Below are 26,171 nucleotides of genomic sequence, written 5' to 3' on the forward strand. Positions count from 1 at the left end.
CCTTGAAATATCACTTTGAACCAGCACAGATGGCACAGCCACCTCTGTCAGCTCTGGGCAGTTTCCTTGGCTGGCTTTCACTATGCTGCCCCCTGCCACGGGAAGCCTCTCCCAGCCTGTCCCCCACCTGTCACCTCCTTTGTAGGTGTGTAATCTCCACTAAATTTAAAGCTCCTTGTGGGCAGGAACTGATGGTCTTTGGTAACCCCAGTGCCTGAAACATTAAAAGCACTTTATAATGTTTACTCATTGATTGAATGAGTGACTGAAAAAGAGAATAAGAGGCTCTGCTTGTTCTTTTATACTAGATCGTGTAAAAGGACATTGTTATCTCTATTTTTCATGGAACTCGGCTCTGGCAGCAGGAGCTGGAGGGGGCTGGACCACAACAATATAGACAAAATAGAATATAGATTAAAGTAGCCTGTCGGGGGGAGCCGGGGAAAAGAAGGGACAGGTGGGAGGTTGGACAGAATGGCAAGAATCGAGACTGGCTCTCAGCTTGTTAGCCTGTGTGCTGGAAAAGGGCAAAAATCCCTGCGGGGAGGGACCTGGCGCTGCTTCCCAGGAGGTAATGCATGTGTTGGGCCTGAGCTCCGCAGGAGAGTTGGGAGGAGAAGAATTGGTTCTGAAGTAATGTGACCGGAGAGGAGAGGAGAAGGAGGAGGCCTGGGATCGAAGAGAACCCTGTGATTTCTCTTGCTCTCAGGTTACAGAAATTATTTCAGAGATCCGGGAGCCCATTGTCACTGCTGAAGCTTCAGAAGATTCTGTCGAAAGAAGGAAAAAAGAGCTCAGAGTAAGTCCCTGCCCGACTGAATAAGATAAATGGGGAAAGCCAGTGTGTACCCTGAAGAGAGGACCTTGTTACAGCTTACTTGTTCTCCCAAAGCATCAGAATCTTGATCAAATAGTGTCCTTGAAAATGGATTGCATGTTTTTTTTCTTCTCAAAAACCAAAGTCTTTCTGCTTTGTTGTTGTCCTGGATGTTGGTCATTGCATTATTTGTGTTAAGCCTACAACTGTCACTTTGCTACAAGTTTTAATAACACATTTAACCAAGTTGTTCTTTTCCCAAATTCTTCTGTCTGGCTTTAGCTGGCCGAAGTCAAGGTGAAGCTTATTGAAGCCAAGGAGGCTCTGGAGGAGTGCATCACACTGCAAGATTTTAATCACGCCTCCCTGTTAAAAGAGAAGATAAAAGCACTTGAAGACACCAAGGTGGAGCTCCTCAGAGAGACAGAGCAGACTGAGATTGCTGAGGTTCACACAGAGAAGGTACAGACTAGGCTTCTTTGTCACCTCCCCAATCCACGCACTCCTTAATGAGAGCTCTTGGATCCGGCCATGCTGCGACCGGTTCCTCTGGTCCAGAATTGGAAAGCCTTTGTTTGGCTGCTCTGGGCATGGCCTTGCTGATGGCCTGAGGCCTTGGTATAACCCTTGCCTTTTTCGGATGACTTCCCTTGGGGAGGGGGCAGTCTTTCTACCCCCTCCTCTCTTTGCAAAAGAGGTCTGGCTATTCTCCTTCAGGTCAGATGTAGCTGTTATGGTAGTGAAGTTTCTAGTGTCATCCCCTGTAGCCAATGAATTCTCTGCATCAGCTCAGCTTTAGTGCACAAGTAACCTTGTATCATATAGCTAGATGGTCCTTGAACAATTTTAGCTGTCAGTTATCAATATTTTTAAAAACTATTTCTTGAAAGATCTGGCTTCTACCTTCTGAAAGCATTAATCATCTGTGAACAAAAGACTTCACACAGGATTCTATACCTGGCTTCTTCTTGCCATCTACAACCAATCAACAAAAGAATCATCATAATTTATTCTCTTTGATTCCAGAGGTGCTCTAGGAACTTTTAGCATCTTAGTACCATTGTCTGGAAAGCCTATTATTAGGGGCAGTGAGGTGGTACAGTGGATAGATCACTAACCCTGGAGTTAGGATGTCCTAAGTTCAAATCCAGGCTCAGATACCCCATTTACTAGCTGTGTGACGGGATACCCCTCTTCCAAAAAAAGTCTGATATTACACCTAAGACTTGGAAATGCTTGTTAAGAATATTTTTTTAAAAATTCTAGTGGAAATTAGTATAGTCATATATAGATTCATGTATAGATGAATTGTTTTTTAAATCATGTTTGCTTTGAGATTAAATTTAAATTTTATTGTTTCATCATCTAATAAATGATCTGGATTTTAATTTTCACAGAATTTCATTGATCTTAATTTTCTTGAAATTCCGAAAGTCTCAAAGTATCAGTGTATGATATACTTATGAGATGATTTTCAAAGTTGCTGGGAAAGATGTAATTTTAAAAGGATTGGCATCTGCCGCCTTAGGAGCAGAATCTTCTTTTCTCTTTAACTGAAGTTTAGCTATGACAGTTTTTATTAGCTTGTATCTATTTTGCCGATTCAGTATAAATTAGGCTTCATAGCATAATTTTCCTCCAAGTATCTTTTGGTGGTTTTTTAAAGTTCATTTTTGCAATATTTTAGATAACTAGTCAATATGTCATTCACTTACTTATATTATTTAAAGGAAGGCCCTTTTTTTTTTTTTTTTTTTTTTTTTTTATGATTACCATTTTGTTATATGGTTTGAAATCTGGAACTGCTGGGCTAAATTCCTTCACGTTTCCCCCCCTTAATTCTCTTGCTATTCTTGACCTTTTTTTCCTCTGGAAGAATTTTTTACTATTTTTTCTGACTCTATAAAGTTAATCTTTGATAGTTTGATTGTACAGTACTGAATAAGTAAATTACCTAAGTAGAATTGTCATTTTTGTTTTTTGGTTAGGTCTACCTTTTAGCAATTACTTTCTCCAGTAATTTAGATCTGTATTTGTGGAAAAGTGTTTTGTAATTGTGTAAATGTAGTCTCTTGGTTTGTCCTGGCAGATAGACTCCCAGTTATTTTTTAATTGTCTGCTTTTCTTTTAAGTAGAATTTCTTTATCTATTTCTGCTAGTTTTTTTGGCAATATATTGAAATGTTGGTGATTTATATGGATTTATTTTATATTCTGGAACTTTGTTGAAATCGCTAATTGTTTTAGTTGTATTTTTTTGTAGATTCTCTAGGATTCTTTCTTAAGTCTACCATCATATCACCTGCAAAGGGTGATAGTTTTGTTTTCTCATTAGCCATTTTTATTTCTTAATTTTTTTACTTCTCTTATTGTTATAGCTAGCATTTCTAATATGATATTGAATAATAGTGGTGATAATGGACATCCTTGTTTCATGCCTGATGTTACTGGGAAGGCTTCACATTTATTCCCGTGATAGATAATGCTTGCTTTTGTTTTAGTTTTGTACTGCTTTTCTTACTTCTTGGTCAGTTTTTGTGAAGGTGCCGTGTACAGCTGAGAAAATCCTTCCTGTTCCCATTCAGTGTTCTTCAGAGGTGTATCATATCTAATTTTTCTAGGGAATGTATGTATTTTTCTAGGGTAGATATATTGAGTGAGTGTGATAGTTATGTTCTCTGGCAAAGCAAAAGCAAAAATAGATCTAATTAAAAAAGATAGGGAAGAAAACTATATGTATATAGACAGTGAAGCAACAACAATACTAAACACATACACACTAAATAAAACAGTATTTTTTTTTCTGAAGTATTTGGGGTTAAATGACTTTCCCAGAGTCACACAGCTAGGAAGTGTTAAGTGTCTGAGGTCAAATATGAACCCAGGGTCTCCTGATGTCGGGGCTGGTGCTCTATCCACTGCACCATCTAGCTGCCCCAGCATCTAAATTTTTAAAGGAGAATTTAGATGTTACAAGAGGAAATTGACAGTAAAACACTACCTGTGGACACCTCAACTTTTACCTTTTAGAACTAGGTAAAGCTAGCAAAAATAAACAAGAAGTTAAGAGGATGAATAGAATTTTAGAAAAGTTAGATATGATAGTGCTCTGGAGAAAACTGAATGGGACTAGAAAGGAATTTACCTTTTTTCAGTGGTATACACTTACACAAAAATTGACCATGTATTTGGGTATAAAAACCTCCCAACTAAAATGCAGAAAAATTGCATCCTTTCTAGATCATACTGCCATAAAAATTACATTTAATAAAAGACTACGGAAAGATTGAGTAAAAGTTAAGCAATTTAAAAATGTTTTAGAAATTGATTAATTGGGCAAAATAGATTTCAAAACCTAGAGTTTTTCAGGTTGTCCCCAATTAGACTTTTTTTGAAAATGTTCATTGCAAATTCACTAGTTATCAGCATAGAATTTAGCTTTTCACTTTGCGCTCTATGGCTAGATACAGTTTCTTTTACAACCTTATATATGTGATGAAACAATCTTCCCACTTGTTCTGAATATTTTTGCTTTCTTTGATTTCAGAATGATCCTGAAACATTACAGAAATGTCTAATTTTATGCTACGAACTTCTGAAACACATCTCTATTTCTACAGGCATAAGTGCAACCATGAATGTTATTATTGACTCTTTGGTAAGTTAGCAATGGTCCCTGAAGTTTTATTTTAATATTCTCCCTTCCTCGTCATGCTTTACATAGTATACTTTTTAGTATTAAAAAGTATAAGAGTTATTAATATTTTTTCTGTGTGTAAAATGTGTCCTTGGCCAAAGGACACCTATGTGATTAGCCTTGCATAGGAAGAGCTGAAGAGGTTAAAACAGCTCAGGGATGACAGTGCAAAAAAGCTTTGCTATATTACAGATTCCAGTATGTTAATTGATGTAGTTTTGGATCTCATTCAAAGGGAATTTGTTACTGAAATACACTTAACACCTATTTATGAAATAACCATATCTATCAAACAGGAGTTCTTAACTTTTCTTGTCTTTTTGGCAATCTGTTAGAGCCTATAGACTGTTTAGAACAGTAATGCATAAATGAAAACATTATTTTATAAAGGAACCAAGTTAGGTCAGTGGGATTATCATTCTAATGTGCTAATGAGTTTATGTAGAATTATGATTTTGTAATACATGTTATAAGTAATTATTTTACATTGAAGATTCATTATATTCATCTTAATTGTTTTAATTTCTAATGTTTTGTTTTAGATTCTTCCTGGAATAACAAATGTTCATCCTGCAGTGAGAAATATGGCTGTTTTATGCTTAGGTTGTTGTGGTTTGCAGAACCAAGATTTTGCCAGTAAACATTTTGCATTGTTATTGCAGGTAAAATTTAATTTTTGAAAAGATTTCAGGGCAGAAATGTGTATCTGTCATAGTAATACTAAATAGATATTCTTTAGTTTGGTTTCTATTCATGTGGAACTCTTGCCTCTTTTTTTCTCTTGAACACTCCTGACTTCATTGAATGAGGAAATCTGTTCTTTCTTTTGTGTTAAAAACCAGTCCCACTGCCTTTCTTAGATAATCTACATTTGTTAGATGATTATTGTTTCACTTTGATGACTTTTTCTTTATAAGTAATACTTGCCGACTAGTAGAAATTAGGGCAGGTAAGGAAGCCCAATTATTGAAATTGCACTGTTTAAAATTTAGAGATAATATATTATCACAATTACATGCTCTAGGATATGGCATATTCTTCAAAATCTATACAAATCAGATTTATATAAAGGAAGTGATAGTGTTCTGTTTTGTTTACTTTTGTCATTTTATAAATGCGTTTTCTTAGTTTTTGATCGTCAGTGACTCTTAACAGGTAGCTTTAAATTTTCTGTTAGACTTCTTGTGTTCCTGATAGGTAGCCATCTATAATCCTCCAATGATGCACTGGATCCATGATCTCATTGAGATGGGTATTCCTGACTCTTTTCCTCCTGTGTGTTTTTTGACCTCATAAATTCCCTAACTTTTCCACAGAGCTTCTGGCCGTCACACTTAGGTCCTGCCTCTCTCTGCATCATTATTCTGTGAGTTGTACAGTCCTTGGTTCGCCATCCTCTTCTCTCTGACATGACAGACTTAGCTCTATTTCTTCTATGATGCAAAGAACCCCAGAAGGATAGGAGACAAAGCTGGGTTTGCCATCTTCAGATATTTGGAGCACTGCCCTGTGGAAGGGCAAGCCTTCAAGGAGTGGGCAGAGGGTAGTGAGATGGATTTAGGTTTGTTATAGTGAAAACTTGCCAAGGATTTGAACTGTGAAATCACATAGATTGCCTTGAGAGACAAGAGGTTTCCTTCACTTGTATTTTTCAGGCTGGCTAATGACTTGTGGAAGATGTTGTAGAGGGTCTTACTGGTGAGGTGCTCAAGGATAAGGAGGACCCAAGAAGTCCCCTCTGGGGTATCTGCCCCCGTGTCCTGCCAGCCTGTTCCAAGGGGATTTTGCATCTTTCCCCACCAAGTTTGCCTTTCTTCTAGCTACTTGAAATGCACCAGCCGTATTGCTGTCCTTTTGGTCATTGAGGCTCATGACTCCAGCGTTCTCTTCAGCCATTCGCTGGATATTCTTGATTGCTCCTCCAGGACACCTTTTGTCTCTCTGGATCCTCATCTTTTACCTGTTAGGGCTTCCTGGCAACTCTCTCTTTCCTTTCAATTCATTCCTTACTGAGTGGCTATGGCTCTTATATGATTAAGTTATCTTTGGTGTTCAAGATGAGCATGTTCGTTTCCTCCTCAGAAGCTGAGAATATGGCCTATTTGATGCTTGGTATATTTTAGACTTTAGGTTACCTGATTCCACCTTTTCCTTTTCAGCTTTTTCACATTCATTCTTCTTGTGTCCTCTATAGTCCAGCTCTTCTCTGAGATTATTCTGCTGTTTCTGATCTCCATTCTTCAGTATGATCCACATCCTTTTCCCCAATGGCCGCTTCTTCCTCTTCACCTTGCTGTTTCTTCAAAGCTTCCCCTAACTCTCCCTTTGGAGTTCTCCATGTGGATGAAAAATCTATCACCTGGCATCCTGCCTGCTCACCATTGCTTAATCAATGTCTGTTTGGATTAGGTTTTCAGGTTGCATCCATTCTCTATTTGAGATCAATCCCCCCAACAGACTTCTTTTGTCAAAGTGAGAATTAAAATATCATCAGTGTTCTTCAACAAAAGTACTTTCCTCTGACTTAGGTTTTGCAGATTGATGACATCGTAATAAAGATAAGTGCTCTCAAGGCAGTTTTTGACCAGTTAATGTTGTTTGGTACTGAACCATTTAAGTCGAAAAAAGTCAAGGACCTTGAGAATAGAGAAGCAGAGATAACTGAGGACAGTGAGCTTGACCATGAGCTACAAATGAAAGCCGTTGAAGAAGAGAATGTCACTGCTATGAACACCCTGAAGCTTCTGGCTAGTTTTCTGGACAGTGAGGTAAGGAACAAATGTCAGTCTCTTATGAGATATCCTTAAAATGTAGTGTTATTTTTTGGTTTACATTTATATATGGATTCTAGGAGCATCAAACATGTTTTTCCTGCAATATATAGTATCTTTTAAACCAAATATTGAGTTACTTCTAATATTTTGTGCTCTTATTTTTGGAGGACTACTTAGAGATTCTTTATTTTGCTTTCTCTTGTTTTTCTCAAAAATAAATTGAAAACTTTGGGACACATCTAGTGTCCATATTTTTAGGTGTTAAAATTGCTTTGGAAACATTTCTGATCAACCTGTTGTTTACAAATTGTTTTAGCCATATATGCATCGGTCTTGTCTCCCACAGGAGGATTATAAGAGGGAAAGCCTTTATGTCAGATGGTCTTATCCCCTTAAATTTAGTAAAAAGCTGAACATCTTGCCAGCATGTAAGACATACTTAATCACTGAAGGGCTTATTCAGATTAGTGACTTAAGTGCAGATGAAATATTTTATTATTGTTCTTTTCTTCCAAGAAAAATTTCAAGAAAATTTAGATTGATTTATGAATATTTCTGCCAGAGGATTATATTGCATGATCATTTATTCATTTTGCAAGCATTTGTTTAGAATCTATTATATGCGAGATATTGTTAGGCTTTGGGGAATTAAAAATTAAATACTTGCTACCCTGGAGGAGGGCAAAAATAATATGAACATAGACTGGTATATACAGAGTAAATATGTATAGAATGAAAAATAAAGTAATTTCTCTAGCTAATGTAACAATCAACACCATAGATTGAAAAAATAGATTATTAGGAACTAAGGGGGAAAAGATAGCTTTTGAACAATTCCTCCTTGTTTTGGGGGGAGAGGGACCTTGATCACACGGTGACTCTGAGTCCTCAGCATGGCCTGGGGAGGACCAAGCAGCCCAGAAGCCCTGCTAACTTGAGCTACATTTCCCAATCCCTTCTCAGGGAAGCAGTAAGGACTGTAGATCTGGTTAGTAAAGACTCTTTGGTCTTGCCTAGGGGATATTATAAGAAAACAACATGGTGTCATAGAAAAGATAAAGCCAGAAGACCTGGATTCAGGGGTCATCTCTGGCACTTGCCCAGATAAGACTCAGGACAAGTCGCTGACCTGTAAAATGCGGCCACTGAACTTGATATTGTACAGATCTCCTCTTTTCTTCAGCTCCACTTTAAAGCTCCATTTTCTACATACATGTTTTTCTGATCCTTTCCCCTAAATTAACTTGTACTTCTCTTGTCTGTGTTACATATATTCTCTAAGTCCATATCTCTCCCAAGAATGTAAGGTTTTGGGGTAGAGATTGTTTGATTTTTGCCTTTGAATCCCTAATTCTGCAGCACAGGGTCTGGCACGTAGTGATTGTTAGAACAAACTGAAGAATCACTCAGAGGATCATGGGTTTGCTCCTTTTATTGGGGAGGGGAGGAACGGAAGGCCCAGAGTAAATAGCGTAGTCAGCAGATCCTGCACCTGCCATAGGCAGCCCAGGCCTTTTGTCAGGCAGACCTTGCCAGAAGATCCTTTGGCTTAGTGTTTTTATCTCGTCTGTGCTAAGACTAGAAAGAATTCCAACCATTTTTCACAATTTGCACATCTATAATATAGTTCTTACCTATACAGTTTGGATAGATATAACTGTAGGAATTCACTTCTCAAATGACTTTGATCTCTTAGCTGCCAAAAGGCTGTTGCAATATTTAGAAATAATTTCTTCATTTAAAAAGTGGGAATAATAATATTCTTCTTAGAAAAGTACTTTTGTAAACTTTACTCTGAAACATGAGTTATACCCACCCGATCCCAGGTTAAATTATGAAATGGACAAATTTTATGTTTTATTCCATCTTTTTGCACTACACTTGCCTAATTTTCTTTTAGAAAAACTAGGTAGGTCGGTGGATTTTGAGCTTTATCTTTAGAAAATTATAGTTTAAAATATCAGGGATGATTTCTTGCCTGTTGTAGAAGTAAGAAATAATGTGAATCGATTCTTATTGTCATTTTTGAACTCTGCTTCAGATTTCTGAGCTCCGGACAGCAGCTGCAGAAGGATTAGCCAAGTTGATGTTCTCTGGACAATTAGTCAGTAGCCGGCTTCTTTCTCGTCTTGTTTTGTTGTGGTACAATCCTGTGACTGAAGAGGACGTTCAGCTGCGACATTGTCTAGGGGTGTTCTTCCCTATATTCGCTTATGCAAGCAGGTATTTGAATCAAATTCGTGTATTAAAATGTGACTTTCAAATGTTATAACTCCTCAATTGAATTGTGGGCAGTGAGGGAAAAGAGAAGCAAGAGAATATTAGAAGAATTTGATTCTAACTTTATAGAACAAGTGCATTTCTATAATTTAGCCAATTTCCCTCTTCACTTTATCCAATAAAATTATCTCTATATGCAACAAACTATATATTTGGTGTCACAAGAGTCTTTAAATTGCTCAATATGAATTTCATTTTTTTTCTACATGTTTTTCCTGTGTAACATTTTGCTAAAACATTTAAAATTTGCCAAAACCAGACAAAGCTATCCTGAGGTATTTTTTAAAAAATGGAAAGTAGAAAAAAGGCATTATTTCAAAACCATTTTCTCCATCATGGAATCAGAACACTTGAAGCTTGGCATCATGGTCAAAGATGTTTTCCTGAGGGAGTTAGATACAGCATTAACTGCATTTTTTAGTTGCTACGTTAGATGAAGAAGAAAACTTTGTTGGAGCAACGGCTGTGAGGGTATCAAGGGATTGATGTGAAAAGTATCTGAACCAGAGACATGGGGGAAATTTAGTGAAAAAATCAATCAAAATGTTTGAATCATCTATATATGAATTAAGAGCATTCTTGATAAGTGTTAGTACGGAGCAAGCAGATTTTTCCAGGCTCTTTTCAACCTGTCTTTGCCATCTCAGTCTCCTGAAAGAAGTAAAAAATATCAGCTCCCATTGTGCTTATTGTTTTATAAACATTTATTGCAGCAGGACAAAAAGATGCCTTAGAGGATCTTTTAAAAACAGTCTTCTCTTTCCATACACTAAAATCATTAGATTCTTAAATATTTAAATAATAATAGCTAATATATCTACATATGTAGTATATATATATGTGTGTATATATATATATATGTGTATATATGTGTGAATATGCGCACACACACACATACACACACACACACACGCGCACGCACGCGCGCGTTTTGCTTTCACAACCACCTGGGAGTTAAGTGCTATTATTCTTAAAGGGACAAATTGGTTCAGTTTGGAACTGGATTAAGTAGAAACTCCTAGGGTAATCAGCAGAGCTTCTATAAGGGCTTTCTGTACTTCCTGCTTGCCCGAAATAGGAAGGCAAACTTCAAAAATATGTACACAGGATTTGAAAATTACTTCAGTGATTGTTATTTTGCATTAAGTAGTTACCATTTATTTATATTAATGCCAAACATTAGTCATTGTTTCAAAGTTTGCTTTTTTTTTTGGACCTACAAAAATATTTTTATGAACTTTTGAAAGTAATTTCTCAGCTAATTTTTCTCTCTTCATTGAAGATAGTTTAATTCAGCCCACACTTATGTAAAATTTATGATTAATAAGATTTAGATTTGAAAAAATACACTGGAGTTTATCTAATCCAAAATGTTCACTTTGCATATGAGAAAATAGTCCTAGAGAAGTTGAGCTCACCTGAGGTTGCTCAGTAAGTTATAGATTGAGATTCATCTTTAGGTTCCAAACTCTGTTTCCCTCTTTGTACCATTCTGTTCTGTTTTATGTTGTGCCTAAGACCCTGCCAATTTTAACTAACTGTCTACTTTTGCTGAGGTGTGATGGGCTCAGATAAAAATGACCCTACCCAAGATAGATAGTTAGATAATATTGGACCAATCTGTACATTTGTGGAGTAAACTTTACATGGCTAATGTTTGTTAATGTTCATTTGGTTTTCTTCTGTTCTTAAAAGTGAATTTCATATTATTTTAATAGTGCCTCATGACTTTATAACAGGACTAATCAGGAGTGCTTTGAAGAAGCTTTTTTCCCAACTCTGAAAACACTGCTTAATGCGCCTGCATCTTCTCCGTTAGCTGAAATAGATATCGCTAATGTAGCTGAACTACTTGTAGACTTGATGAGACCAAGTGGGTTGAATCCTCAAGCCAGAAATTCCCAGGACTACCAGGTATGTCTCTGAGCACAGAAGGGAGAAGATTGGTGACTGATCCAGTAATGGAGGTCTCCCTGTTGTGAGGTTAGGGTTCAAATGAGGATGTCAAGTCCTATAGGAACTTGGGCACCGAGGGAGTGTTGTGCTGGGATGGTGGGGCAAGAAGGGTGGCTGTTCCTCAGGTACATAGAGAAGAGTGACATTCTAAAGGAAAGTGTGGAAAGGAACAGAGGCAACAGTGTGCAAGTTATTTTTTGGGAACCCTGGCTGGGATTAATTTGGGGGAAAAATGTGAGATTTTGGAAAAGTGGAAAGTGAACTAGGTGGATTTTAGAGGATATTGAAATACCTATGCAAGGAATTTGGACTTGATCTTGTGGACAGGAAAAAAGTTGTTGAGAGTTTGATGACAAAACAGTATGTTCAGGAACTTACACAGTGTAAAATAAATTGCAATCAGGAAGGCATCAGAAGAGAGTTTAGGATTGAACCAAATAATATAAATGGGAATAAGCAGTGAAAGGATGGATATAGATTTTTGTAAAGAAAGATTTGATCATTGACTGTAGCCAGTGGGTCTGGGAAAATAGAAAAAAAAAAGGACTTCAGAGTTTGCAGTTTGTGAATGATAGAATAAGAAGACTGTTGACAAGATAAATCAGAATATGTGGAGTTCAGTCATAGCAGAACGTGCAAGAGTAAAGGTTCAGCTCAGGCAGTTAAAGATTGGATTATATCTTGCAAGAGCTTCTTGGGCAAGTCAGTCATAAACTGCCCCTGATTTTCACACGTACTTTTCTTTTGCTTTTCTAGACTTCAACAGTACATGATAATTTAGCCATAAAAATTTGCAATGAAATCTTAATAAATCCAAGTGCGCCAGAAATTCGCTTTTATGTAAAAGCCTTGAATTCTTTAGAATTCAGTGACAGCTCTACAAAAGAACTTACCGTGTTATTGGATGAGATTCTTGAGGTGTGTAAGTAAATGAAAATGTCCTTTGTTGTAGCTGTGTAAATATATATGTGGAAAATAAAATGTTTATCTTAAGGAATTTAGGTGTTTTGTTCTTCCCCTTTTAACCAATATAATTCTTAACCGAATACTGTATAAGGGGATTTTGCTTTTAAGAAACAAAATTATTTCTCTGCCGAAGCATTTGGTTAAACTTAATATTATTTGATCACAAAACTTGATGTCAGTCTAATGCTCTTTTTTTGAAGCAAGATTAAAAAATGCCACTTAAATTGTATTAATGATAATCTTTTCAATTACAGGAAGTAAAAGATAGGACATGTTTGAGAATCTTAGAGAAGATCAGGATACAGTTGAGCAAAGGGAGTAGTGAATGTGGTGGCCAGCAGCGTTCAGGAGGAGCCCAGGACAGTGAGAGCACCTCCATGATTGTTAATCAGAATGAGGAAGGTAATAATGAAATGAAAAAGTACAGTATATTATAACATGCGCCAGTCTAACAGCTTCCGCGTCCACCTCGCATCACAATGTCTGTGACTTCACGTGGGGCTGGATGTGGGATTGCTCGCCTTTACCTGTGTGTGGGCAGAGCATTGCGAAGGGAAAGTGATGGGTTTGTACGGCCCTTGGTAATGATGAAATGAAAAAGTACAGTAAATTCTAACATGCACTTAACCTCATTAGGTGAAGTTGAGGATGCATCTGTGGGCAGTCTTGCCTAAGGAGACAGGGCAGCATCCCCACCAGAATAAGGTGGAGGACGTGTAGATAGCAGTTCTGAAGAAAGGTCTCAGGATTTCCGTGAGTCACGGTCAAAAGCTGACATGTTCTTGGTCTGTGGTGAGAGGTGCAATTTCTAAAGGGCATTGAAGCCCTTTACATCCTGGTCCCCAGCTCCTCTTTCTAGCCTCATGATGTATTACTTTCCTTTACAAGCCCCACGCCTGAATGCTCCCTCTTCCCCACCCCTCCTCAGGATTCCTGATTACTTTTACAGTTTGAGCATCATCTTCTGGCCTGTTCTTTTCTTTCCCCTTCCCTCCCCCTGGATACTATTGCTTTTCCTATCTCCCCCCTCACCTCCCCCAATTATATTTTTTACATAATGCTAGACATGCATAGCTGCCACAATTGAATATGCAAGTTCCTTGAGGATAGACTCATTTTTTTCTTTGTATTGTATAGCATTTAAACATGGTATGGCACATAGTGGACACTTAAGAAATATTAATTGATTTTTTATATGTGACATTGTCATACAGCATTTGGAATTATTTGCCATTGCACTGAAGAATGCATCTTTATAAAACGGGGAGTATAGTCCATCAATTATTAGATGCTTCAAATAGGGTCTAAAATACTGCAGTCATCAGAATATGCTGCATCACTTATGATTTGGATGTCGTTTCGGGTTTAACAAAGATGTGATTCATACTGAGGACACGTAAAGTAAGTACTTCAGAAGAATTTGCTTTATCTTTCCTATTTTTTTTTTTAACAGAAAAAAACAAAGAAATGTTTCAGACTCCTTTTATAACCAAAAGTAAAGGTGTCAAGACGCTTAAAACCACTGCATCCAAGACTAACAAAGGTACTGTGTGCAGTTTGACTGTTCTCATTGTTTACTTCAAAAAAAACATTAGTTGTTCTTAGTCACAAACTGTGTTGCTTAATTTAATATTTATTTTGAAATGTTGCAAAACATTTTAATATCTCTTTAGGAATTAAAATTCTAAAAGATTTCTGAAATAACTCCATTTTCCCCCTTACTCCCATAGTCAGTGTCATTTTTCTTAGTCCTGAAATCATATAAAGTGAAAATTTGTGTTACTGCTTTGCTCCTTATCAGAAAAGAGTAAAAAATATACAGTGCCAAATAATTCATAGAGCTTTCAGCATCTTCCCTCATTTTTTTCTTTTTTTGGCTGAGGCAACTGGGTTAAGCGACTTTCCCCAGGGTCACACAGCCTGGAAGTGTTAAAGTGTCTGAGGCCAGATTTGAACTGAGGTCTTCCTGACTTCAGGACTGGTGCTCTACCCACTGCGCCACCTAACTGCCCCTTCTTCCCTAATTTTTGAGGGAAGTTAGCAAGCAGAATTCTTGATGTGGATTACAAAGCAACTCCCATTGGTGATTGGCGGTGAGGCGAGGTTCTGCTTTGTGGCACCGAGATCCCTTTCCCTTATGCCCAGTCTGGTGGCTTCCGTGGCTCACCTTGCATCACGATGTCCATGACTTCACATGGGGATGGGCATGAGATTGCTTGCCTTCACCTGTGTGGGGTAGAGCATTGAGAAGGGAAACTAATGGGTTTGCATGGCCCTGGGTGCCCATGTTCCTCCTGCACTCTGGAGGTGTAGCAGGGCCCTGAGGCTTGAAGGCACCTAGCCTGTCCTCCCTCCCTCCTGCTCAGACATTCAGTTCTTCCTGTGTGCAGACCCCATGGCAGGTGCTACAGAGACGACAGGTTCATGGAGGGCAGGATCTTGGAGTAAGATTGGCACTTAGCTATAACATAGATATTATCGGATGGTGTCAGGTTAGGGGGTTGGGTGAGATCTAAGCAGGAGCAGCTTGTGAGATCCAGGCAGGCTTTGTGGAGGAGGCCCCATCTGAGTTGGGGTTTGTAGAAATTTGCAGGAAGGCTTCTCTATACATGGGGAACAGCAAGGATCTGGAAAGTGCGGGACAGGCGCAAAGCCAGAACCCAATTTATCAGGAGGGAGGGACTTTTGTTGAGCTGACGTTGTTGGGACTCTGGTTCCCAGGACTGGCAAGGTGTGTTTGCTCATAAATTGTTCTTTCTTCTTTCAAAGGACGCAGAAAAGTTGCAGCTGACTCAAAATCGGTGAATAGAAGGCATCAACATGCCGAACCTCATTCTGAAAGGTAAGTGTGGGTCCTCTTGGTTCGTTCGTCTCTTGAGTTGGGAACAGCTGGCAGTTCCCAGCAGCATTGAGGGGCACGTGTGGGCAGCAGGCAGGAAGACCTGCTTTGGGCCCTGCCCTGGGCACAGGCTTGCTCAGTGACCCTGGAGAATTGCTCTGAAGCATGCAGGATCTGCCAAAGGGCTTTATCAACTTGGGCGGTCCATAAACGTATCTATTATTGCAGCTGGAGTCCCGTGCTCTGGTTGAGATCTCTGTGCTGGGCTTCTTGCCCCTGCTCACTAGAGCATTTTCCATGGTCCTGGGCAGAGCTGCTGTTCTCCACTGTGCTGCTGCTGCTGCTTCTCTTTGTCTAACAATATATTCCACAATTAAAGCCACCCAAAACTGAAGGCTCACATTTCCTGAGTTTGAGATTATTTGGATTCGTGAGACGGTGATACTGAGCTGTCACTTAGCTTTGGCAAGTGTGGTACGTGATCTAATGTGATTCTCCCTGTAATTCGGAGAAATACAACTGTCTCATTTTCCAGATAAGGAAAGAGGCAGAAAAACTGGAAAAGACTTCTGTCTCTACAAAAAGACTAGCTCAATTTCACTCAAAGTTAGTTGGAATAGTCAGTCCTGCTAATAATACATCTATGTGCTTTCAGAAAATCATTTTCCTGTCAATATTGGCTAAGCTCGGGTGAAAAAGAGCTTTTTTAAGGACTTGTTTAGAATAATGTAAAATATATGAGATAAGAACATTTAAATAATATTCCTTGTGAACGAATGGGAATTTTTCTTTTGAGTAGCTTTTTTCTTTGCAAATGTTCAACTGATCTTGGTCTAGGACTTTTTGAAATCAAATTGTATCCCCATCTTTTTAGATACAAAAGCAACACTGAGGGGGTCCATCACTCTGTCTCAATGAGTTTTCTGTGTAGTAAATATTCTGTTAACTAAGAGATGACTTGTGTTCCAGAGGCTTTAGTCCTTGACTAAATTACTTTTTAATGAGATGAGATGAAAGCCGCTTTGTAGCAATAAGAAGTTTAGAAATTTTAAATCTGAATTGAAACGGTTGCAAGTTTTTGGTTCTATAGTTGAATTTCATATTCTTTTTTAGTGACCAAGAAATCCCAGAACCAGTTACAGAGATGAAGACACGACTACCGAGGAGAGCTAAAACAGCAGCTTTGGAAAAAACAAAACTAAATCTTATACCTCTTCTTGGTGAAGAAGACAACTAAGAATTGCCTCCTCTCCCCTCCCCCTTCTCTCCCCCCCTCCACTTTAATGGCTTTTGCATTTTGGGGCAGAAAAAATATTCAGTTGCTTTTATATTAATAAAAGTTATTATTTGCATTTTATGACCTATAAACACATTTTCATTATTTTAATTCTTTGGTCTTCTGGTTTATACCAACTTCCTTTAGTCTGTTTTTTTACTTCATTCCTTCTGTTTTCTAGATACTGCCTTATACATTTTAATTATATTTGTCAAAATTTTGAAATGAAAAACTAATGCTGTTGTCCAAGTTAATTACTGTTTTCTCATTTATAAAGTTCAAAGAATTTCACTATTGTCTGTGTAACTTCTTTTCTCAACGATTGACTCAAACCTCATACTAGAAAAGAGCACAAAGAGATTATGCCGTGAAAAGCTTTGTCTTCGGGTGGGATTGCAGGTGCTAGGAACTGAAAGCACTCCCTCCTGATGGGGTCATCGGTGGCAGGACGGAGCCCCTGGGTTCCGGGAGTACATGGAGTATGGCTGGGGATGGGTCAGGTTGTGACTGTTTCTTTAGTGCGTTCGTGGGAGACGGGAGGGTAGAAGGGCCGAAGGCCGGCCAAGTGAGGTGGTGATTTTGCAGACTGGGCCCGATGGGGGCGGATGGCGCTGGAGCCGGAAAAGCCTTTGACTTCGGGGGGCCCCTTGTCCCTGGGCTCTGCGCGTCAGAAGCAAAATGAAAGAGCAACAAAAAAGCAGGACCCGGCTGTTCCTAGCTCCAAGGGAGGGCTCCCTCCCGCCCCACAGTAGGATTGTGAGCAGGGGGATGATGGGACAGGGTAGCGGCGAGAAAAGCGGCCTATGGGCGTTCCCCGTACGTGCGGTCTCCTGTCTGCACCTGCGCACGAGGACTGTTAGGCACCTACTAGGCGACAAGCTCGACAGCCTCGGATCCTAGTGGGAGAGCGCATGTGCGGAATGGAGGGGTCTGGGCAGGCCGCAGACGGGGGGAGCTCGGAGGAACTAAGGACGGGAAGGGAAGGGGCGCCCCCGCTGTTTCCTTCAGTGAGCCAGACTGAGCGGCTTGTTAAGCGGCTGCTGCTGGGCAAGGTCCGCGCTGGGGACACAAACGCCCAAGTCCCGGCTCGAGTTGGCATTAACGGGTGCCGGACATTGGGCCCGCCTGGGGGCGCTGCTTTCCGCAGGGGAGGCCTGGGGGCGGGGGCTCAGTTTGGGAGGAGCAGCGGCTTCCCCCCACCTTCCTCATTGTCAGTGTTGGATAACGGGCATCTGACATCAGCCGGTGACGCAGCGAGACTCCGGAGAGGTTCCTGGCCACTGAGCCCTCCAGCCCCGCTAGCACTTCCCCTTTCCCACGCGCTCCTTCCCCTCTTCTGGCACTCCCAGAAACCCGCAGAAAGCTTCCTGCCCGCCCGCCCGCCCGCCCTTCTGACTGACTGGCAGACGGGTCTTCCTGGCACACGCCTCCTTACCTCTCCGTACCTCCCGGGGACCTTCCTCAGGGAACGCAGGACACCCCATCCCTGTGCCGCCAGCGCGCCGTGATGGCCGCTTGGGCCCCACTCCCATGTTTGGGAGACTCCAGAAAAGGAGCGAGGTTGGCTCAGAGGAGGGGAAGGGAGCTTGGGAAGGGAGCTTGGGAAGGCCGCCAGCCGAGCCTTTTATGGCGGGAGGGCCCAGGTCCTCGGAATCATGCAGGGAGACACTAGGAAGGCCCCGTGCGCCACCTACCGGAAGTGAGGTATTCCGAAGCCCGTGGGCACGCAGCGCTCCTCCCAGGGAGAGTCACGTGCCCCGCTCCGCCCCGCCCCTTTGGGCTGGAGAAGCCTCTCAGGATTGGGTGATCTCCATCACGTCAGGACACGTGCTGGTTTCCGGAAGTCAGGGGTAGGGGTGGGAGGGGCTGGTCTTCTTCCTCATCCTGTGGAGATCTCTGGGACTACCAGGCGCTCCCTGGCTCGGCATCGGCTCCGGCCTGCCCGTCACCTCCAGGAGAAGGTCAGACCATTCGGGGTCGGCCCTGGAACCATCATCAGCCACGGGCAGGACCGAGGCGGCGTCTCCGGCCCCGAAAGGGGCTGGCCGCAATGAGCCTCAAAGGGCCGAGGCACGCCCCACGGGAGGACGCAGCGGAACTGGACAGAGCCTGTGCCTCGAATGCAATAAATAACAACGGGGACTGATGAACACCGAGAGAGCTCGCGGTGTGCCAGGTCCTGGGTCAAGCGCCCGGCCTTGGGAGGCGGGGCCTGTTACTAGTTCCTCCCCACCCAGGTCACGCCCCCTAGTGTCTGAGGCCAAATCTGACCGCTCAGGAGCGCGCCTTCCTGCGCCAGGCCTGGGCGTGCCCCCGCTGCCCACCTCACCGCCCACTCTCAGCCCTCCGGTCGCTGCCTAGGGTCGCTCCCTTCCTCCCGGCCTTTGGTGAGTAAGTGCGTCTTTCCTCTGGTTGCTGGGCTACAAGGGTAGGGGCGGGACGTCCTCTTCTGTCTTTGGGTTTCCGCCCCGGGCACCCTTTGGTGCCACAGATGGGCCACAGAGAGAAGGTGATCACGAGGGGACTGAACATGGCGGCCGAGCCGGGGAGGGTGGGCTCTGGCTGCCCCAGAATTGTGGGGCTTTCCGGAGCGGGGCTCGAGGCGCCCAATAAGGAAGAAGGACGTCAGAGCACGAGAAACCAGGCAGGAAACCAAATGTGGGCCTAAGTTACGAGCAGTAAGGTAGCTGTTTTCCTAATTCACACTTCATATTAAAATGACTTTGGGATTGACCACGCATGTGAGAAAATGACTAAAAAAACCTTCATAAAAAACCGAAAATCCTTACAAATAAAGCAGTTAAAATGTTTATATTTGGGATCTGATCATCGAGCAAACGTTAACAACTCATATACTGGTTTCCTCGGAGTTTGGCCCGGATTCCCATCTGCCCTCTGATGTTCACTGGCCGGGGCACATGATCAGTCACCCCGCGCTCCCCTTGAAGTTCTGAGTTGTAGGCCTGAGGACTTCCCAGTCCCCAGACGATGGGACCTCAGGGCAGGAAGCATTCTTCCACTGGCAAGGGCAACTGAACCAACACTTCTCTGACACTGACCTTCACCTGAGTCCTGAAACTGAATCCAGCCCCTTCCCCCCCTCAGAGGCCCCCTCCCCCAGAGAGCTTACCTTACACCCTCCTTTACAGCCCCCCCCAATACCAACATCCATTTATTTCTTTTATTCCCAGCAAAGAAAACACGACAGAAAATTTCTAACATTGAACCTTTTTTTCCACTAAAAATTGTGCATCAAGGACCAAAAGTATGTACACTTTATTTTCAATGGGTTATATTTGTTTAATGTGATGTTTCTGAGGAGAAAAAAGTAGCATTAAGACATCACTGAAGGAATTGTATTCTAAAAACCAAAGAGGCATTTGCCGTAAACCACTAGATTACTACCATACAGTCACTAGAGAAATCGGAAACACTGGGGCGGCTGAATGGGGGTAAAGCGAAAAGACAGAGATGGCTGCCCCAAAGATGCGGAATGACAAATTAGAGAGAATTTCTCAGCCTTGGCTCCGAGGTTCAGAGCCGAAAGGGACCCGTGCAGCTGTCTAGGCCAACCCTACTACTTTAACAGATCTAGAAGTCGGGGTTCTGCCATTTGCCCATGGCCATCCTGGGATGGAGGGCAGAGCCTCTGTTGGAACTCAGAGCTGCTGACTCCCACTTTCGGCCTCTTTCCCACTGTATCGTGCACCCAGGAAGCCTCAGATTCCTCCCTGAAGTTATTCTAAAGAATAACTACAATTTCAACCTAGTGATATGCTTTATAATTCTTGGGAGGAAAAAGAAGAAACCTTTCAATGTACTATGATAAATCACCGTGATTTAAAAAGACATTGGAAATATGCTGTTAAAAAAAATATTGTGTTTTATCAGGATGGGTTTTGTTTTACCTCCTAATTACCCAGGATGGTCCAAATGGACAATCCATTGGTTGTCAGCACCACTGATTTTCCCTGATCCCAGGTCAGTCAGCGAAAACTTTTGTAAAACAAAATCAAGCACAAAGCGCATTGAACTTTTATGCTTGAATTGTATCACAAAAACACTGAGAAGCAGCCCAGTCTATCAAGGACTAGACCTTGAGGCAGGAAGCCCTGGATTTGAGGCTTGCTCTGACCTGTCCTCACTGTGGGACCACAACTCCTCAGTGTCTTGGCTAATAAGACAGGGATTATTCATCTAAGTCCTATGGACAAATTTTGAGGGATCTGTAAAGTTGTATGGTAAAAGTACATCTTTATTTTAATATAATCAGCTTCTTTTGTAGTCCTGTGTTTTTTATTTGATGCATTTAGAACTCTTATTCACTGATCTACTAAAGTTTAATTTAGGACCACAACAAAAGGGTCGGAGATCCTGCTCTAAGACTTGCCTCTGATCTGTAGAAGTTGTTTCTATACCAAAGTTTTTTATATAGATGAAATTTGAGGTCTGGCCCCAAACCCAAACCAAATTATCATGAGATGAGTGTAGAGGCTCTGTCACTGGGTTTTGGGAAGAGAGCAAGCAAAAGTCACGGCCTCCTTGTTAAAAGCCCACCCTTTCCATGCTGTCTTTCTTCATTTGGAAGGGACGGAGGTCTACAGAGATACATGGCAAAGGAATGCCTCTCCATAGTGACCACCATCCAACTCTTCACACAAAGGGCAGCCAGAAGTTGGCTGAATGACAACCTTGAAATTGAATCCATAGAAATTTTTTTTCCATAGATTTGCCATTTCCAGAACCTAAGCAAAAAATTCAGGAGGAAGATGTCAGTTGAAATCAAATGAATCAAATCCACTTATAAAAGGAACTATGCAAATGGATGACAGCTCGTGAGTGACTTTCCCATACATGTGAAATGGCTGAAGGTTTCCTTGGGGACACATCTTTGTCTTGCCTTTTACTGCTTTGCCTCGAGGTAGTTGGTAGGTAATCAGATGAAGTAATGTATGGAAAGCACTTTGCAAACCTTAAAGCGCTTTATAAAAGTAAGTCAGTATTATCATTATCATTATTATTATCATCGGCATCCAACTGCTACAAAATCATGTACGGATCAGGTCATCAGCACAAACCTTAAAATATTTGCTCTCCAAGTCACATTTTACATTATATATTAGAACTTTGTGCACAAAACAAAACAGAGACAAAATTATATATTTAAACTCAATAGGACATACAAAAGTCACAAAATACTATTAAAAGAGAAACATCAAATTCCATTTGTACTGCAAAACCCCACGATGATTCAGGTGCAAAACATATAAAAATATATAAAGAGTAAATCAAATGAATAATGCTAGTGATTTAATATAAAGACAAATCACAAGATTGGAAATATTTCAAGAACAAGAAATGCTTATCATTGGGTAGAAACGATGGCGATGTACAAAAGGGATAGTGCAAGAATGCTTCGGCAGCCTAGTTCTTCTCTTCACTGGGGAGCTCGTGGTTCCGAGCTGGCCAGCTGGCCAGAGGTGTGGCTTGGACACTTGGATTCCACTCGGTGGGCTGATTAAGGCACATCTTAATGGGCTTCAAAGGACTACTCGCTGTGTTCATGTCAGACAAACCCTGATTCTCATCAGTTTTCATTTGTAGCATGCTGGAAAACAAACATAATACAATTTGGTTTCTTTTTCATTTCAAAGCAAGCAAATTAACTTTCTGAACAGAAATTGCTTATTTGGCTTGTTTTCTGAACCAACCTGCTATAGAACAGCAAAAACATTCTACTAAAGGGTGGCAATTATTTTTTTCTGGTGCCAGATGTTTTGTTGAACTGTAGGCATTTCAATTCAGTGACTATTTATTAAATATCTCCTGGATATCGGGCACTGAGAGACAAAAAATATTAAATTTGCTCTCTAGGAGCTTCTGTTCTATTTGGGGGAGACTAATTGAGAATTCTGGAGAGATGACGAGTTGGAGGATCAAGACCACCACCCACTGGGCTTATCGTGGAATTGGAGCTGAGTTCTGAAGGAGAAAGAGGTTCCCATCCCCAAGCAGGGAAATGGGACGCTGCAGGGCTCATGCCCCGGGGAATGGGCAGGATGGCTGAGGAGGGAGGCAACAGCCAGAGCCAAAAGACCCTTACAAGCCCAATGGAGAAGCCCTGGATTTTACTCTTTTCTATTTGTATTTTCTTCTCAAGAAAGACTGAAGCTTCTTGAGCACTGGAGGAGCTAACAGACCTATGGGAATACTAGCTATCTTAGCAGCTGGGAGAAGAGCTGCCGGGTGGGGACTGCTGTAAAAGTCCTGGCAGGGGAGAATAAAGGCGTGACTGATCTGGGATGGCAGAGAGGAGACCCGGAGATCGAGTCCCCTCGAAAGCTGACTCTGCCTAGTCAGAGGCGGGGGTACAAGGTGATTGCAGGGACGTCCCAGGCAGAGTAGGGGTATGAGGTCTTAAACAGGATAACCGGGGCTTTGCTTCAGCGTGCATCCCAGCCCAGAGCTGATAGGCTGCCTGAGGGACCAGTCTGACTCCCATGTAAAGACCACAAAGGTCACACCTTCGAGAGGTCAAGCTGAAGCTCTACATGGGCCTTTTGAGTTAAAAGCCAGTGTTCTTTCCATTAAATGGTTGCCGTGTTGGAAAGAGAAGGGAGGGTCGCTTTGTCCCTTCTGGAGAATGCTTTCTGCCCCCTCCTTGGGCTAAGTCCCCCCCAGTCACCTCCAATCCCTACTGTTTGGGTACCCCACAGTTGTGGGGTGACCCAAAAAAGTGACATGATAATCAGCCATCCTGAGGACCTCATCTCATCCCTCCATCATCAACTCACGACTCCCGATCAGCCTCATCAGTATGATGGGCGCGAGGCTGTTCAGGTTTGATGGCAAAACCAAGTCTGAAGGTCCTAGTGGATTTGGCCTTGGAAGAAAGAAAGCTTTTTTAGAATCACCTTTTGGATTTCCTGGTGCCGTGGTACCAAGGGCCATGTTTAGGAGTAGAGAGGACACGAGATGACTGATAGTGGCCTGCATGGCTGGAATAACTGGAGGCCACAACCAGCTCCTCTCCTTCAGTGAACCCCCAGATCTGTGTCAGCTACCTCAGAGTCTCTTGATTTCTGTCCCCTTCTCATCTCCCCTCCCTACATCCTGAAGCAACGGGTCCTGAATATAGGCAGAGGAAGGAGCATTTGTCAGTGCCTACTAGATGCCAGCCATTGCACTAAGCACTTTTTACAAGTGTTATTCATTTGATCCTCACAGTTTTGTTGGGTAGTTGCTGTTATTACCCCCATTTTACAGTTGAGGAAACAAACAGGGTGACCTGAAGTGAGGGTGACTTTCGCCTTTGGCCCAGCTCCCAGCCCCTTTTCGACCTTCTCTGCCCCACGCTGAGGCTGCCAGCTCCAGCTGCTCCCCAGCCCCTGACATAGTGGCAGATGAAGGGTTGACAAAATGCCCTAGGAGCCCTCTGGGAGTTTCCGGTGGCTAACGCTTGGGGGATGGTGCTGCTGTTACTGACATCTGTGTTTATTTATTTTGACTATTGCCAAGTATCCTGAAGAGCACACTTTCTCCTAGGGCGTAATATATCTGATAAAGAGGGGGACCCCAAAAGAAAAAACCTTGTCGTCTTTCATTAGTGCAAGTGAAAGGGTTAGAAGTGGAAAGAAAACCCGTGATTGTCTGGGTGAAGTCCCTCACTGTACAGAGGAGAGGGTGAGTGAATTCTGCGAGGGTGCAAAGCCATTGTGGGCCGGGATGCGAAGCCAACGTGGGTCAGGCTGGCATGTGTCCCTGGGGTGTTCCTCCTTTTGTTTCTTTGTACTTTTATTTCTGGACTACCAGCCTAAGATGTAGGAATGAGAGTCCTGGCTAAGGAGAGAGGGCATGAAAGGGCTGGTGAGAATCTAGTCTGAAGGGGGTGGGGGATACGCCATCGGCAGGTAGCACAGGAAGCAGCCAAGGAAAGTACAGGAATGTGAAAGGTGCCCTCAAAGTGTATGGGACAAAACTGACAGGGCCTGCCAACAGGACCTTTCACTTGAAGCATCAGTGCAGGAGAGACCCAGGGCGCTGGCCGGGAGAACTGTTGGATTTCAAAGGCGTGGGAGGGGGGAGCTAAGAAAGGGGAGGGGGCCATAACCAGGAGGATGAATCCAATGAAGTTGGGGTGGGCAAGGAGCTTTCAGAGAGTTCTGCAGTCCAACCTGCATTTTATAGAGGAGGAGGGTAGAAGGGCAAATAGTAGAGGGTTAATTTCTATTCTTCTAAGAGCAGTGTCATGAGCACCAATGCTTAGAATGAACGGAGGCTGAGCAGAAGTGCTAAAAGAAACATTAAAAAAAATTTATCCTGGACGAAAGAACGAAGGAAAGCTGCTCGGGAATGGACGGAACAATAATAGATGACATGGGAAAGCAGAGCTGCTCAGTCCTCATTTTGCTGCTTTTGTCAAAGAAAATGATTTTGATTGTTTTAGTTTTTTTACTGCAAAAGAGTTGACCCAGAAGCTTGAGGAAGGAGGCAGGAAAAGAGCTCTGTCAAACACTAAGAAGCCTTTGGTGATGTATCACCAAGCCCATGAACTGCACTCTGGGTTACTGGAAGAGCTGGTAAACATGCTGGAAGCCATTACTGGTAATTTAGAAAGATCACAGAAAAAAGAAATGACAAAGACGAGTGGCAGCTGCTTTTTTGAAGGGAGAAGATAAATTAAATCAGAGGTAGATTTAGAACCTTTTTATCACAGAGACAGTAGATTTGGAGTTGGAAAGGACCTTAAGAAATGATCCAGTTCAACTCCTGCATTTTACTCATGATTATGCACAACTTTTAAGGGTCTGAGACAGAATTCGAACTCGGTGTTGCTCTCAAGCTCAACACTCTTATTCTCTCTCCCCTTTCTTCTTCGAGCTTTCTGGATAGTGAACATCTAGAAAACCATGTGCTTAGAACAAAAAGCTGTTATCTCTTCATCAAAAAAAGATCACCTCCCAATGAACTTCTTATCCTGTTTGATTGCTATATCAGGCAAAGGCTCTAGATTCAGTTTTCTTGGACTTGATAAAGTCTCTCCTGCTGTTCTTGACAAAAGTACAATTAAGATCACATCAGAAATTGAATAGTCACACCCAAGGAAAAGTCATTGGGTTTATATCACCAGGGAAGTAGGCTCCAGATTTGTGTTTGGCCCCATCCTGCTTAATATATTAGCAGTGATTTGAGTAAGAAAAGGCCCATCAAACTTGCAGATGGCACAAAGCTGGGAAAATTAGCCAGAAGAAATCTCAATAAGCTATATTCAAACAGGATGAAACTTAACAGCAATAGATGCCTAACTTCTCATGGCTCTTCACAAATACAAGACAGGGAAGTGTGACCACATCACAAAAAGATCTGCTGAATGTAGCTGATCAATAACTATGTGGCAATAGTAAGCACTGAAGATAGAGCAAAAAAAGATGCAACAGTTTCTGCCATGAAGGGAACATATAAGAAGCATACATGAAATAACTTCATATAAATTGCAAACAAAATCAATACAAGGTAATGTGGGATCTGGAGAGGAAGCAGAAAAGACCATGTGTAACTGGTGGAATT

The 26,171-nt window shown here is 41.8% G+C and overlaps 2 protein-coding genes and 2 long non-coding RNA genes across 9 annotated transcripts in view; 2 read left to right on the forward strand and 2 right to left on the reverse strand.

Moving 5' to 3' along the window:
- Window positions 1-16,696, forward strand: part of NCAPG (non-SMC condensin I complex subunit G) — a 31,836-nt gene extending 15,140 nt beyond the window's left edge. The window contains exons 10-21 of the mRNA XM_051963938.1: window positions 710-799; window positions 1,100-1,279; window positions 4,364-4,474; window positions 5,056-5,175; window positions 7,042-7,281; window positions 9,329-9,510; window positions 11,307-11,481; window positions 12,280-12,441; window positions 12,744-12,891; window positions 13,943-14,032; window positions 15,259-15,331; window positions 16,442-16,696. Of these exons, the coding sequence (XP_051819898.1) occupies window positions 710-799; window positions 1,100-1,279; window positions 4,364-4,474; window positions 5,056-5,175; window positions 7,042-7,281; window positions 9,329-9,510; window positions 11,307-11,481; window positions 12,280-12,441; window positions 12,744-12,891; window positions 13,943-14,032; window positions 15,259-15,331; window positions 16,442-16,565 (1,695 nt within the window). The 3' untranslated portion in view covers window positions 16,566-16,696. The remainder of the gene's footprint in view (window positions 1-709; window positions 800-1,099; window positions 1,280-4,363; window positions 4,475-5,055; window positions 5,176-7,041; window positions 7,282-9,328; window positions 9,511-11,306; window positions 11,482-12,279; window positions 12,442-12,743; window positions 12,892-13,942; window positions 14,033-15,258; window positions 15,332-16,441) is intronic.
- Window positions 279-18,136, reverse strand: LOC127539675 (uncharacterized). 2 transcript variants are annotated; one of them, XR_007948017.1, is made up of 2 exons: window positions 18,040-18,125; window positions 279-770 (listed from the first exon to the last, which is right to left on the reverse strand). It is a non-coding gene; the product is annotated as an uncharacterized LOC127539675 (long non-coding RNA). The 2 variants fall into 2 exon arrangements; XR_007948016.1 differs by lacking the exon at window positions 279-770 and adding an exon at window positions 16,522-17,264 and having other exon boundaries at window positions 18,040-18,136.
- A 758-nt stretch (window positions 18,137-18,894) lies between these two features.
- The window catches only part of LOC127539674 (uncharacterized), a 139,267-nt gene continuing 131,990 nt past the window's right edge, over window positions 18,895-26,171 (forward strand). For all 4 annotated transcript variants that reach the window (XR_007948013.1, XR_007948012.1, XR_007948015.1 and 1 more), the window contains exon 1: window positions 18,895-18,991. This is a non-coding gene — a long non-coding RNA (uncharacterized LOC127539674). The remainder of the gene's footprint in view (window positions 18,992-26,171) is intronic.
- The window catches only part of LCORL (ligand dependent nuclear receptor corepressor like), a 150,841-nt gene continuing 144,495 nt past the window's right edge, over window positions 19,826-26,171 (reverse strand). The window contains exon 7 of one of the 2 annotated variants that reach the window (XM_051963936.1): window positions 19,826-22,212. In XM_051963936.1, the coding sequence (XP_051819896.1) occupies window positions 22,029-22,212 (184 nt within the window). In that variant the 3' untranslated portion in view covers window positions 19,826-22,028. The remainder of the gene's footprint in view (window positions 22,213-26,171) is intronic. The other variant, XM_051963934.1, reaches the window with a different exon arrangement.

The sequence above is a fragment of the Antechinus flavipes genome, chromosome 6 (genome assembly GCF_016432865.1).
Source record: "Antechinus flavipes isolate AdamAnt ecotype Samford, QLD, Australia chromosome 6, AdamAnt_v2, whole genome shotgun sequence".
NCBI classification, from domain to species: Eukaryota; Metazoa; Chordata; class Mammalia; order Dasyuromorphia; family Dasyuridae; genus Antechinus; species Antechinus flavipes.